Genomic DNA, 13,716 nt, shown 5'->3' on the forward strand with positions numbered 1-13,716 from the left:
TCCAACCATATAGCTGCATACAGCATTATTTCACTCTTTTGTGTAACTGAATAATATTCCGTTGTGTGTTTGTGTGTGTGTGTGTGTGTAAATATACCACAGCATCTTTATCCATTCACCTGTCGATGGACATTGAGGTGGTGTCCACAGTTTCTGGTTACTGTGAATAGTGTTGCTGTTAAAGTGGGGTGTAAATGCAGCTATTTAAAAATGCTTCATTGACTCCATGTCAGCCATAGGAAAGTTCAGAATGCTCCCAGGGCACTTGGCCTGTGACCTAGTCTCCGTGGGGCTCCCTAGACTGGCACCCTGGGCACCTCCCTCCTCACTTGTCCTGAAACTGAGCAGCTGCCAGCCCCAAGCTCCACACTCCCACACACCTTGTCCCACCTGACTGGGGTGCCCCTCCTTACCTTGGACACCCATGGACGTCTCCTTGTCCTCATGCTTCAGCTCACCAACCCATCGTTTTTTCCTGAAAATCATCAGCTGAGGTAAAACAATTGTACCTTTTAGTGAAAGAGAATTGTGTCCTATATGGGCTTAAAATGTCCAAAAGGCATTCTCAGAAATTTCAGTCTACATTACATTTTTAAAATATGTGCACTGTGAGTAGAGACAAGAGCGTTACAAAACTGAGAACATGATGAATCCATATACGCAAAGAAATTGTAAACCGTTGATATATCTTTTTTCAGCTGTGGCAAAATACACATACATTTTACCTTCTCAACCACTTTTAAACGTACAGTTCAAAAGCCTATAGTAGACTCATTGTTGTCAACCATCCCTACCTCCAGTCGCCAGAATTCTTTACATCTTGGAAAACTGAAACTCCACGCCCCTTAAACACTAACTCCTGTCCCCTTCCCCGACCCTGCATGCCACCACCCTGCCTTCTGTGTCTATGAATCTGAGGACTCTCGGCACCTTGTTTAAGTGGAATCATACAGTATATGTCCTTTTGCGACTGGCATAATATCCTCAACCTTTGGTATATCTCTATGTAATATCAGAATATATAAAATCACCTCGTTCCATATGTGTCTTTTCTTTATACAGAGTCTCTGTGTGCCTGTGTGTATTTCACTGTATCACTGGCTACTGAACGTCCTTTACTGCTGTAACTGTTTATTCTAATAGTGTATTTGTACTTTATAACAAAAACAAACAATAGTTTTTAAAACAAGTGTCTACAAGTCTACAGTGTCACTTAAAGTCACATTTAGAATTTGAACTTGAAAAATATTCAGGTCAACTAGCATATTCTAATATATTATGTATAAATAGGGGAATAATGTACAGTAGGAACCCCAGCTTTACAAACAAGCCTGGTGACCTTGGCCAAATTAACCCTTTGAAGCTATATTTTCTCATAAAACATTGGTAGTATTATACATCTCAGAGTATTCTGGGGAAGATTTAATAAGCTATGAAGTTAAAAATGTTTTGTAAACTGAAAGTGGAATACAAATAATCATTTTTATTATCATTATTATACCAACTAGATATTCATACCAAATGGAACTGGAGTTAGGAAATTTGGCATTTCTTTTAATGTTAATGTCTAATTAAACACTGCTGCTGCTGCTGCTGCTAAGTCACTTCAGTTATGTCTGACTCTGTGTGACCCCATAGACGGCAGCCCACCAGGCTCCCCCCATCCCTGGGATTCTCCAGGCAAAAATACTGGGTTGCCATTTCCTTCTCCAATGCATGAAAATGAAAAGTGAAAGTGAAGTCACTCAATCGTGTCCAGCTCTTAGCAACCCCATGGACTGCAGCCTACCAGGCTCCTCCACCCATGGGATTTTCCAGGCAAGAGTACTGGAGTGGGGTGCCATTGCCTTCTCCGAATTAAACATTCATCTAAAGCAAATGAGAGTTCAATTCATCTTACCCACTTAGAGAACATTTGCAGCATAAAATTAGATTGTGACTATAATTAAATTGTAACAGTTTCATTGATTTTGATAAAGGACCATGAGATCAATATTATAGAATTATTATAGTTAGGGAAGAAGAACATTTTATTTTTGTAGGAAAGAAACATGATTCAATATCTTTAAAAAATAATGCCATGATAAAAATGTTGTTATTAAAAATGATATAAATTGTAGACCTGCCAAACCACTCTTTGCAATGAACGTCACTGTTTTAAAAGTATAGGCCTCATAAACAATTCGTCTTACATTTTTCCCATTAGGAAATAAATTTTCTGGCTTCTACAGCAGGGCTTTCCTGAAAAAGAAATGGCAGAAGAGTTTTCTCTGGCTTTCTAAAACATGACACTAAGGGAATATTCCATAACCCAAGTGTTAAAACCAGAGTGATTGAGAACATAATGAAATGATAAGGAATTGCTTGAATGGGGTTTGGATGGAAGATGTGAACTAACAGGTTTCGAATGCCTGCCATTGCCAGGAAATGTGTCTGTACTGTCACATAATTTATCTCGTTTCCTCGTCAGCTCGACCTGAAAAGCATCAACTCAATCCCCATTTCACAAAAGAGAACACTGAGCTCAAGGTAGGAGCACATTCTAAGACACAAAGGAAAAAAGGCAGCCAACTCATGACTCAACTTAGCTCTGGCTCCAAAGCCAGTGTACGCTCTGTTCCCACCTTCCACCACCCAGGGGAACCCTTTAGTGATTTACTCCCTGATTTACCACCAGACTCTGCTGACCGAGTGCGTCAGAGTTGTATTGTCTTCTGTGAGTTCATGCTATCACCTGTCTTTCCCTTTTTATGTCTGTGTCCAGTAGCATTACTATTCCTGGCCTGAGTAAAAGGAGATCAATTCTGGAATACGTTAACTGACCTATGAAAACTTTGTGGATGTTGTTGGGTTAAGATCATGAAGATCATTTATAAAAGACCTCTGAAATATACATGTTTAAATATCACAATTTAAATTTTGGTATGTGCTCAAATGGTAGTTATGAAAGGGTAACAGTTATTTTCTTTAAGAAAAATATATAATTGACTTGTATTTAAGCTAGATTTACATTTCTTAGGGCAAGGTCATCCTCAAGAGAAGTATGAACTGTAACATACCATTTTAAACCTGATTCTCATTTATGCATGATATAATTCAATTTTTTTTTTAAAAATTCAGCAAAAACGTATAAAGTGTGTTTACCTGCCAGAGTCTATATAGATGCCGGTTCCACAGTGATAAAAGGCATGGTCCCTGACCTTAGTGAGTTTAAAGTCTGTTGGGAGAAAGAAACGTGCAAACAAGTTACAATGACATCATTCATTGCGATGATGAAGGTGCAAAATGATAGTGAGGGCATAGGAGAAAGAGTGTAACTCTTCCTACGGCGATCTGAGATGAAGTCACAGATAAGAAAGCTCTTGAACGGAAATTTAAGGAATCAGTAGATGTGGACGCAGTGGGGCAAACTGCAAAGCCCCTACAGCCCAGTAGGGATGTGATGGCGGAAACCATGCCTAGGACATAGTAACACATATGTTTCTTCATTAGATGAGTAAAATGAACAGACGTGGAAGTATTTGTTCCCATTTCAAACACTTGTAACTATTGGTTTCCTTAATGCAGTTTATAAATATCACCTAAGTAGAAACCAAGGAAGCCCATTCACTCCCAGGTCCCAATAATCAAGTAGAAAATTCACGGTCAGTGCATGTGTTGCTCAGTCATGTCTGACTCTCTGCAAACCTGTGGCCTGTAGCCCACCAGGCTCCTCTGTCCATGGGATTCTCCAGACAAGAATATTGGAGTGGGCTGCCATGCTCTCCTCCGGGGATCCTCCCAGTCCAGGGATCGAACCCAGATCTCGCGCATCTCCTGCGTTGCAGGTGGGTTCTTCACCACTGGCACTACCTGGGAAGCCCATGGTGGAGTGGAAGCTAAGTCAGGGGTACTCAAGGAGAAATCAGGATTCCACAGAGACTAGGGGCTGGAACTTGAATATTTTATGGAGACTGATTCCAAGCTACAATCTAGTATGTATGAAATGCCCAGAGATATCTCATAGATCTTGAGAAGATATTTCAGCATCTGGTAGGACTAAGCACACACACACGCGTGCACACACACACACACACACACACACATGCATACACACATACATATACATACACCCTCTCAGAGTTTTTCTCTCTCACCATTTCTCTGTTCTTGCTTATTTTTCCATGTGAACATTAGGTCTTTGATATCTGACCATGTTGAACGCATTCATGGAAATGTGTACTTCAGAGCATTCTCATCTCAGCCTTTTTGGTAATATGGGTCTAAACCTGTACTGAATTGAAATGTTTCATCTTCAAGGATAGAAATAAGGCAGAGGGGACAAAGTCTGCTTCTGGGAGCACTGTGTTGTGAGAACATTAACAACTAGTCATTGGTCCTGTTGAGGTCACTTGTGGTTTGAGAATGACCCTGGAAATGGACTCACCTTCGCCAGGGTCCCTGAAATGGGCCCAGCGGTGCAGGGTGCTCACACCCCCCTCCTTCCCCTCCACTGTCTTCCATCAGTCCAGGCAGGAAAGACACAGGCAGTTAGCAGTGGCCAGAAGGTGCCTCCATCAGCAGACCAGGCTCATGTAGGTACCAGTGTGTTTCCCCAAATACCTAAACCCAACAGAACTTGACCAATACATTCCAGGAATATCTCTGCTTCTAACACTCAAAGTCATATTTTAACATGTATAACAGGTCAGATCTTACATACTGAAAGGGACATAAGAAAAAGGAGCTTTATTTTCCATAACAAATAGTGGTAGATGAGAAAACTTGCCAATTAAAGGCAGTAATCCACCTGATTTAAAGGTTGATCGGTACCACTTAGTCATAAAAAAGAACAAAATAATGTCATTTGCAGCAACATGGATACAACTAGAGATTATCATACTAAGTCAAGTAAGCCAAACAGAGAAAGACAAATAATATAGGATATCACTTATATGTGGAATCTAAAATATGACGCAAATGAAACTGTCTGTGAAACAGACTCCAGGACATAAAGAATAGACTGGTGGGTGCCAAGTGGGTTGGGGGAGTGAAGGATTGGGAATTTGGGATTAGCAGATGCAGATTATTATATATAGGATGGATAAGCAACAATGTCCTACTGTGTAGCATAGAGAACTGTACTCAATATTCTGTGATAAACTATAATGGAACAGAATATAAAAGATTTATATATATATATATATATATATATATATATATATATATATCCGAGTCACTTTTCTATGCAGCCAAAATTAATTAACACACATTTGTAAATCAACTATACTTCAATTAAGAAATTATTTTAAAAGTCGATCAGTCACTTCAGACGCAAATTCATTACCAGGCACTTCTCGCCTCTTAAATGCTACCCTTTCTTTCTCCTGCCTCCTGCACCCTACTCTGACCCTGCAGTGGGATGGGTCCCTTTCTCCTTCTCATGGATCTTTAAACATTCCAAGCAAGTCAGCCTTTCGCCTTTTGGTTGAGTCAGGTTGGAGCAGATGAAAAGCCTGTCCAGTGATCCTGCTGGGCCATCTGGTGGAAATGCCATCAGTCGTTTCCAGGCAGAAGCAAATAAGAGAAGATCCCTGTTCCTGTGTTCCTGGTTCTGAATCTGTGTTTGACTAAATCACAAGGAGATGCTGCTGAATCTTACAGAAACAAGGCCTGCTGAGGCTAGTCTCCACCTTGTCTGTAAACTCCATTAGTTAGTCATTTTTCCAGGAGAAATTGCTGCATGTGCCCTGTAATCTTCCTAAATGAGGAAAAAAAGCAAACAACGAAGTCCAAACTTTTGTGAACATGTAGCAAATGAATGTGTTGCCCTTAAATTTCTCTTTTTCCCAAAGAAGTCTGGGTTTGGGCTAAAAATAAATAGTTTTCCAGAGATATTCACCAGTAGCACTTTCTTTTGGTGTGGCATGCCAGCCTAATGACCACGTTGTCTGGAGCTGCCGCACAGGGCTGGGATGGTCAACGTTTGCATCAGTTTTCAGAGGATATTAATTTCATAGATTCTCATTGATGGGAAGTTAATTTCTTTACTGCCCTTTATTTCTGGATTTATCAATGAAAATCAACCCTGAATATTCATTGGAAGGACTGATGCCAGAGCTGAAGCTCCAATACTTTGGCCACCTGATGGGAAGAGCTAACTCACTGGAAAAGACCCTGATGCTGGGAAAGATTGAAGGCAGGAGGAGAAGGGGATGACAGAGGATGAGATGATTGGATGGTATCACTGACTCAGTGGACATGAGTTACAGCAGACCCTGGGAGATAGTGAAGGATAGAGGAGCCTGGCATGCTACAGTCCACAGGGTTGCAAAGAGTTGGACATGACTTAGTGACTGAACAGCAGCTGTTCAGTCCAACCTCATGGACTGCAGCATGCCAAGCTCCCAATGTATGGCAAAACCCACAATATTGTAAAGGAATTAGCATCCAATTAAAATAAATTAATTTAAAAATTTTTTTAAAAAGAATGAATGAATATACTGTATATCTTACTGATATATATTCTCTATATGTCTCTATCTCTATTGGAAGATACTGTGTCTTACTGATTATATTCTCTATGATCTTACTGATTATATTCTCTAAGATTTATGTTCTCTAAGAATATAATCAGTAAAATATATAGTATATTCTCCATTGGTTGGGGGATTCCTGGGGTGGCTGTTTTTTATGCCATTTTTTCTTGGTTTCCTTCCCTCATTTCAGACTAGAATCCCCGACACGGAGTCTCAGCATGGACGCCCCCAAAGGCGTTCACATTCAAGCCCCTGCGGGGAAGATCGAGGCCCTTACCCAGATGGACATCGTTCTTCAGAGCAGCGATGGGACGGTGAGTCCAGCGGACGGTGGGTGGTGGCTGCTCCCATTGTACAAGCCTCACGTCCACTAAGTAATGATGACATTCACATCCAATAAGCCATCAGCAAATTACAGTTTATAAACAGATGTCATGAAAGGCATCACAGAAAATGTGAAAGAAGGAAAAAAATTTAACACTGAAAGAAAAGCCAAGAAAGGTTAAAAGCAGTCTCTGTTGGATCCAGACTGCTTTCTTTGGCATTTATTCTATCAAGTCTCTTATTGTTTTCAGCTTTGAAAAAGTCCTGGACATTCAGAGCTGCAAAGAATGTCCATTCTGCCACTTCCTAGTGACCCTCTCAGTAGAACCATCACTGGGGGTCACCTGTAAGGGATAACTATTTTTTTTTACCACCCAGGGTGCTTGCTCACATCAAGTCCTGGTTCAGTGAAAGTCAAATATGAAAAATAAAGAGTTGCAATAAAGAAAACTCTGGAACCTCCAGTCCAGAAATAAAACATCCCTGATAAGAGCCCCTCTGAGAATGGGCAGCAAGGCACAGGCTCCCTACTATTTATTGATCCTTCCAGTGTGAGATCAATTCACCAATTACCTGTTTGAGTCAGGGACATTAACAGCCCTCTCTGGGCTTCTCTCCTCATTTGTCAAGTACAGGAAATAGTATTTACTTCACTATGTCACAGGGCTAAGAGACATCAATCCAGTAAGATAATTTTGAACTGATATTAATTTAATATTAAGGGGGGGGTGTGGTTGAGGCTGCAGAGGTAGACCACAGGAGGCAGGTTCAGTCCTGGCTTGGCAAGATCCCCTGGAGAAGGGAATGTCAACCCAAGTATTCTTGCCAGGGAAATCCCATGGACACAGGAGCCTGGGCCAGCTATAGCCCATGGGACACAAGGAGTTGGACATAACTTAGTAACTAACAGCAGCAGCAGCAAAGCATTAGACAATAACCGATATAGGTTCTGCTCCAAAAAACATAAGACCCATTTGACTTCCTGCTCTGACGGTGACCCAGACCCCAGGGCGAAGCCTGCCTGCCATGCACTTGTACTGTCAGCCTGCACTGCCCGCAGAGATGTCAGCATCCCGGGATGCCAGTGTATTCAGAGCCCGGCCTGACGGGACCAGAGCCGCATAAAACAAAGGTGGGATTCCACCTTGTTGGTGAGGAAGAACGTGGGAGCTTCCCAAACATAGTTCAGCTCGTTCTGATAAGTGAACACCCTGCTGGGGCTCAGGCTTGGTTGCTCTATGCTATGACTCTGATTTCTTTTAGCTGTCAGAGATTTCCAAAACGCAATCAACAGCCATTTGTGTGCATCTTGGTTCAACTAAACCTCTCTAGGAACAAAAAGTCCAGTGGCTTCCCTCTTATTTCAGTTGTCTGTGTGTCACTTGCTTCCTGTATCTAATAGAAGGCAACAGAGTTGCAAATAAAATTGTAAAAGCTGGAGAAATGGTTGCTAGCCATTAGGATGAATTTAATTGCCTCTCCTAGGAAAATAATATCATGAGCAATTCCAGCATTCACAAGGTAAAATAAATAAGATGAGTCAACTTCTGCGGCTTGTACTTTATCCCAATAGGAGGAGAAGCTGAAGGTCAAAGTGGAACACAAGGTCGGTGTGAATCAAAAAATGGTATTCTTTTGGCCAGATAACTCTGAAAGGTCATCAAGGAGTGTCACATCATACACCTTCCTAGCTGGCCTAGTGCAATGAATAAAAGGAAAAAAAAGACTTCCCTCCAGTTCCTAAGGAATATTTATCCCCCCTGCCCAGATGGAAACGAGAAATAGGCTTTGAAAGAATCAGGTCATCATAATGTGACTTCAGTCAAGGCAGGTACCCACTTCATTTTCTATGCAGAGAAAGAACTTGGAACATTTGGAGCATTTGAGTTTCGTGTTTGTCGTGTTCCCTCCCCTTGACCATGTCTTGTCTCACTCTCTCCTAAGCAGCTTATGCTCGACGCGGACACTGTGTTTTTGCCCGAGCTGGCTCTGGGGAGTCAGGGGCCCGCAGGCAGCTCGCAGGGGCTCTATGAAGTCTGTGCATGTCCAAATGGGAAGCTCTACATGTCTGTGGCCGGCGTGGGTACCACGTGCCACGAGCACAGTCATCTCTGCCTCTAAACCATCGGCACCACCCCCAGGGAGCATCTGCTATGTCTCGGTGCGCTCAGCAGTGCAGACCTCAGCCTTCCCAGCTGGAGCCACTCGACAACGGTGAGCTGAGTTTGCGTGTGGGAGTTTGAAAGGAGCTCAAACGTACCACTGAAAATATTCCTGTGAAACTGTGATCTCAGAGTGGAGCTTAGACACAAAAGTCCAAGGATCAGAATCATTGTGACTTTCCCTGTCCTGTGTGTGTCGGTCTGTGATGGGATGTTGGGCTGCTGTGTGAAATGGATGCATGGATGTGTGATGCTCAGCTGGAGACCTCTGACCTCCCGTGAGAGTAGTCTGAGTCCTGCCCAGGTGCCTCAGAGTTCTCTGAGGTTTTCCACTGTGTCAATCAATTCTGCAGGAGCTGTATTCATTTCAACGCAAAGTGTGTCTGGTTTCAGAATAAAATCTTCAAGTTTTAAAAGGATGTTGAGATTGATCTGACTTTCAGAATGTGGTCAGAGGAATAAATTGTACACAACTGATCATGTTTCTTTATATAGTCCATAAGCAATAAAAATCAACCTACATTTTTCATAGACTTCACAACGTGTGTTGCTTTCTTTAATCCTCACAACTCTTTTTGAGTTCTGTACTGTTTTTCCCCCAGTTGCTGGTGATAAAAAAAAAAAAAAAGGTTCAGATGAGTCAAGTCACAGGTCACCCAGTATCTACTAAAATTAAACTCAACTGGACCCTAACATTTCAACATCAGTTTTCACTTTGGAAAACTTTGATCTGTGTCTCATTGCACCTGCATCACCTGTTTACCTGATACCTGCACAGACGGGCTGATGCCTACATGAAAGGTGGAGAAACTAAAGTCAAGGGGAGTTTTGTCATCCACCAAGAGGGCCCCATAAGCTGGTGGGGGCTTGCCGCTGCCCAGCCCACATGCTCACCTCACAGGAGAGGTGAGGGACCGGGGGTGGAGCGAAGCTTCACCGAGTCCTTGCTCACAGTTGCCATCCTCAGCTGTGTGATCTGTATATGAATATGGTGAACACACACACTGAACCCATGAGTGCTTTGGTTTTGTGGTTTTACTTACACGGTAGAATGCCTTCATCACACCGAACGCCAGGTGTTGGTTTTGATTTGTGTTTTACTGATCGTTCCCGTTAGAATCCCCACACAGCACAAGACGTGGTGGGACCAACAGCATTGCAACTTTCCCATTAAAGGATTTATGACTAGAAATACATTGGTTTCATTTTCCACAGTCTCAGAACTGAGAGAAAAGTGGTCTTTATTTCTAATGCTGTCTTAACAAGGTGTTAACAATGCAACCCACTCCTAACAGTTTCTTAATATTTAAATTACTGGTATTATAAACATTTGAAATTATTAATACAAAATAAAATTAAAAATTTAAAAATACAGTGTGTCCTAATCAGTTAAGAGCAAACTCAGCTCTGAATATAACACTCCTAGTTTCAGGGGATTGGGAGGGTGGGGACTTAGATTATTTAAATAAGTATTTGCCTTTTCCATTTAGTTAAGTCCTGATTTTTAGAATTAATGTCTGCTTTCTTGCTGGGACACTCCTGTTGTCATAGTAGTGTTGTCATTTTTGTGTCATATTTACTCTCTTATACCATGTTTGTGCAGAAAAAAAAGTCTTCCAACCCAGTTGATATAGATGGGTTCTTATAGAATGTGTGTACATGTCCAAAAAAATGTCGATGATAAAGCAGAGTCAAAAAAAAAAAAAAAGACTCAAAGGACAGGGAATAAACATTTTAAATAAAAGGTGTAAATCCAAACTTTTGTTTCTAGCTGCATTCTCCAGAGTAACGAGGAGTTTCTCCTTGGTTTCAAGCCAGACTTTCAGATGGGCTGTATTCTAGAATGTACTGCATAAACCTACCTTCTTAAGTACATTATACAGTGTAGTTTAAATCTCCACTGAAGGGGCAAGGCCGTGCTAGGAGCACCTGCAACGAGGCACGTACACGGACTACGCACCAAGTGGTTACGACCACTGAGTATTGGTTGATACTTTAGGGACCTTGAAAAACAGTCTTTATTTCTTTTCCAATTTCCGAACCGACTGAGAAGCAGACACAAGTCAAAAAATGAAGATCAAAATGTCAGCTTTAATAGTAAAGTTAGATTTGCAGCAAACTAGATTTGCTAAGACCTTTCAGTGAAGCAAACGTGAACCTCTCAACCCCTCACAGGCTCCGCAGCTCCTACAGGGCTCAGGTTCCCCTCTTGGTGTCCCCCAGGTCAGTCTCTGCTCATGAGGGACAGGGGAGCAGGGTGGGAGCTCTTCTGAAGAGCAGAGCCATCCCCAGCATGAAGCCAGTAAGGCTGGGTTGCTTGTACTGTTTGTCCCCGCCATTCCCCGATCTAACACGTCACAGCTCACTGGGCTTCAGTCTTCTCTGTAACTGCCACTACACACTGGCTGTCGTTTGAAAACCAAGTAAACTTTGGGTCGGGCATAAACAAGCAGGTGGAACAAGAGGGTAAGAAGGGCATGGAGCAGAAAGTAAATTTTGAGCTGAATAGTCAGTGCAGCTTCGGTTTTTGTCCTGGGCTTTGTATCCAGGGCCTTAACAAACACAAGAGAAAGCAGCAGAGATTTTAAGCATGTGGTTCTTCTTTTTAAATAAAATGTAACTCACGTTGGCTCTGGTATCCATGTCCCCCCAGGCTCTCCCATGCCTTGACAGCACAGGCCGGGGACTAGCTTCCTAACCAGTGGAGGACTGATGACACTTTAGACCAAATGCAGCAAAACAAGATCAGTGGGGAAGCTCTAGAAGTCCGGGGTTTAGGAACCTCCACCTGCAGTTAGGAAGCTCCAGCTCCTGCCCATGGGCAGGCATCCTGTGGGCACAGGCTCTGGCCCTGATGGCTGATCAGCTCCTGGAAGGAGACCTCTTCCCACGTGGTGTCCACACGTCTCCCACTGGCTGCAGGCTCTGGTGGAACCCTGAGCAACACACGACTAGCTAAGTCTCATCTACTTGCCGTTCTCTACTCTCTTATCCTTGAGGTCGACAAAACGCTGAAGGACACAGGATGTCAACTGGCACTGATGGAAGGACACCCACTGGTCCCCAAAGTTAACCTGTCAACTACTTCTCTTTATTTGACTAAACGCTATGCAAACATCTTCCCAGCATCATTCTCGGGCCTTCACCTGCTCCCCCCTGGTGGCTGCGGACCACTTGGGCCTCCTGCCCACAGGGCAGCACAGAGCCCGCCTCCATGGACAGAAGGCCTGTTCCAACCCCCTCCCCAGGAGCAGCTGCTCACACACTGGTTGGCAGTCTCCAGTTTCCTTTTAATAAGAAAAGCAAAATAGGGTAAAAGGCGTAAAATAATAATAATTAAAAAAATAGTTTGGGTCCAAAATTCCTTGCCCTGAACTTCAAAATCTAAAAGTTTCAAATAATGAAAACTTCCCAAATCTATCTGCTGTAAACTCTGGGCAGCAAAACCTGATCTAAGTTTAGATGAGGCTGTTTCTCAGGTCTGTGTAGTTTAGGGTGGGTGGGTGTTCATGGTTTCACTGTGTTTGATTAAAGGGGAGTGGCCCAACCCCCACCCCCAATGGAAAAGTGAAACTGAAGTCTCTCAGTCATCTCCAACTCTTAGAGACCCCATGGACTGTAGCCTACCAGGCTCCTCCCTCCATGGGATTCTCCAGGCAAGAGTACTGGAGTGGGTTGCATTTCCTTCTCCAGACCCCCAATGGAAAAGCCTCATTACACCCAGTTTATACACAGTAGTATTAACTTTCTAAAATCCAAATTCTGAAATACATTTGTATGCAAGGGCTTCATGGAAAGGACTGCAGACCTATAATTTTTCTGTTAAAGGAAGTCTAGAAAAAACAAAATTCCAACCACATCAACTATCATAAAGGCCAAAATTTTCTGTGTACATTTTAATATCCAAAAGCAATAAAATACATTCCAAGTGTTGAATCTGAGTTTTAAAGTAGCAAGAACTTAAAAGTCCCAGATAGCTGGAGACCCAGAACGGGGCGGGGTGGGGGGGGGGCTGGGACAGAGAACCCCAAGTTTGGTGTGTAGGGTTTGAAAACTTGTGCTTCAGGTATAAGAGGAACATCGCCCACCTGTTAGGGCTCAGGTGTGAACTAGCCCAGCACACAGCCCTTCCCTGAAGCAAGGTTGGCATCCATCCAGCCTCTACTACAGAATAATTCTATTTCATATATTTCCAAATACGTATGTGTATCACAAATGTTGAAGTTACAATACTTTGGCCACCTGATGCAAAGAGTCAGCTCATTGGAAAAGACCCTAATGCTGGAAAATATTGAAGGCAAACGGAGAAGGGGGCGACAGAAGATGAGATGGTTGGACAGCATCATGACTCAGTGGACGTGAATTTGAGCCAATTCCAGGAGATAGGGGAGGCCAGGGAAGCCTGGCATGCTGCAGTCCATGGGAGGGGGGGTTGCAAGTCAGATACAATTTAGCAAGTGAACAACAAAAATCATAAATGTCAACTAATCGCATTCCCTAAAAAGGTGAAATAAAATCAACTCTTAACAAAATCAATGAGCACCTAATAAACTGAGTATATACCAAGTACTTTATACTCAATCATAAAAAGAAACCTCTTAAAATTCCAGTATAAAATATATAGGAAAGTTCTATCCTAGTATTTCCAATAAACACACATATACACAGCATGTCAAATCTTAATACAGGAAGATACTAAGTTTGATTTTCAA

The 13,716-nt window shown here is 42.5% G+C and overlaps 1 protein-coding gene across 1 annotated transcript in view; it reads left to right on the forward strand.

Annotated features, from left to right (window-relative positions):
- SGCG (sarcoglycan gamma) overlaps positions 1–9,537 on the forward strand; it is a 29,933-nt gene extending 20,396 nt beyond the window's left edge. The window contains exons 7-8 of the mRNA XM_005687563.3: positions 6,709–6,832; positions 8,790–9,537. Of these exons, the coding sequence (XP_005687620.1) occupies positions 6,709–6,832; positions 8,790–8,963 (298 nt within the window). The 3' untranslated portion in view covers positions 8,964–9,537. The remainder of the gene's footprint in view (positions 1–6,708; positions 6,833–8,789) is intronic.

The sequence above is a fragment of the Capra hircus genome, chromosome 12 (genome assembly GCF_001704415.2).
Source record: "Capra hircus breed San Clemente chromosome 12, ASM170441v1, whole genome shotgun sequence".
Taxonomy (NCBI): Eukaryota; Metazoa; Chordata; class Mammalia; order Artiodactyla; family Bovidae; genus Capra; species Capra hircus.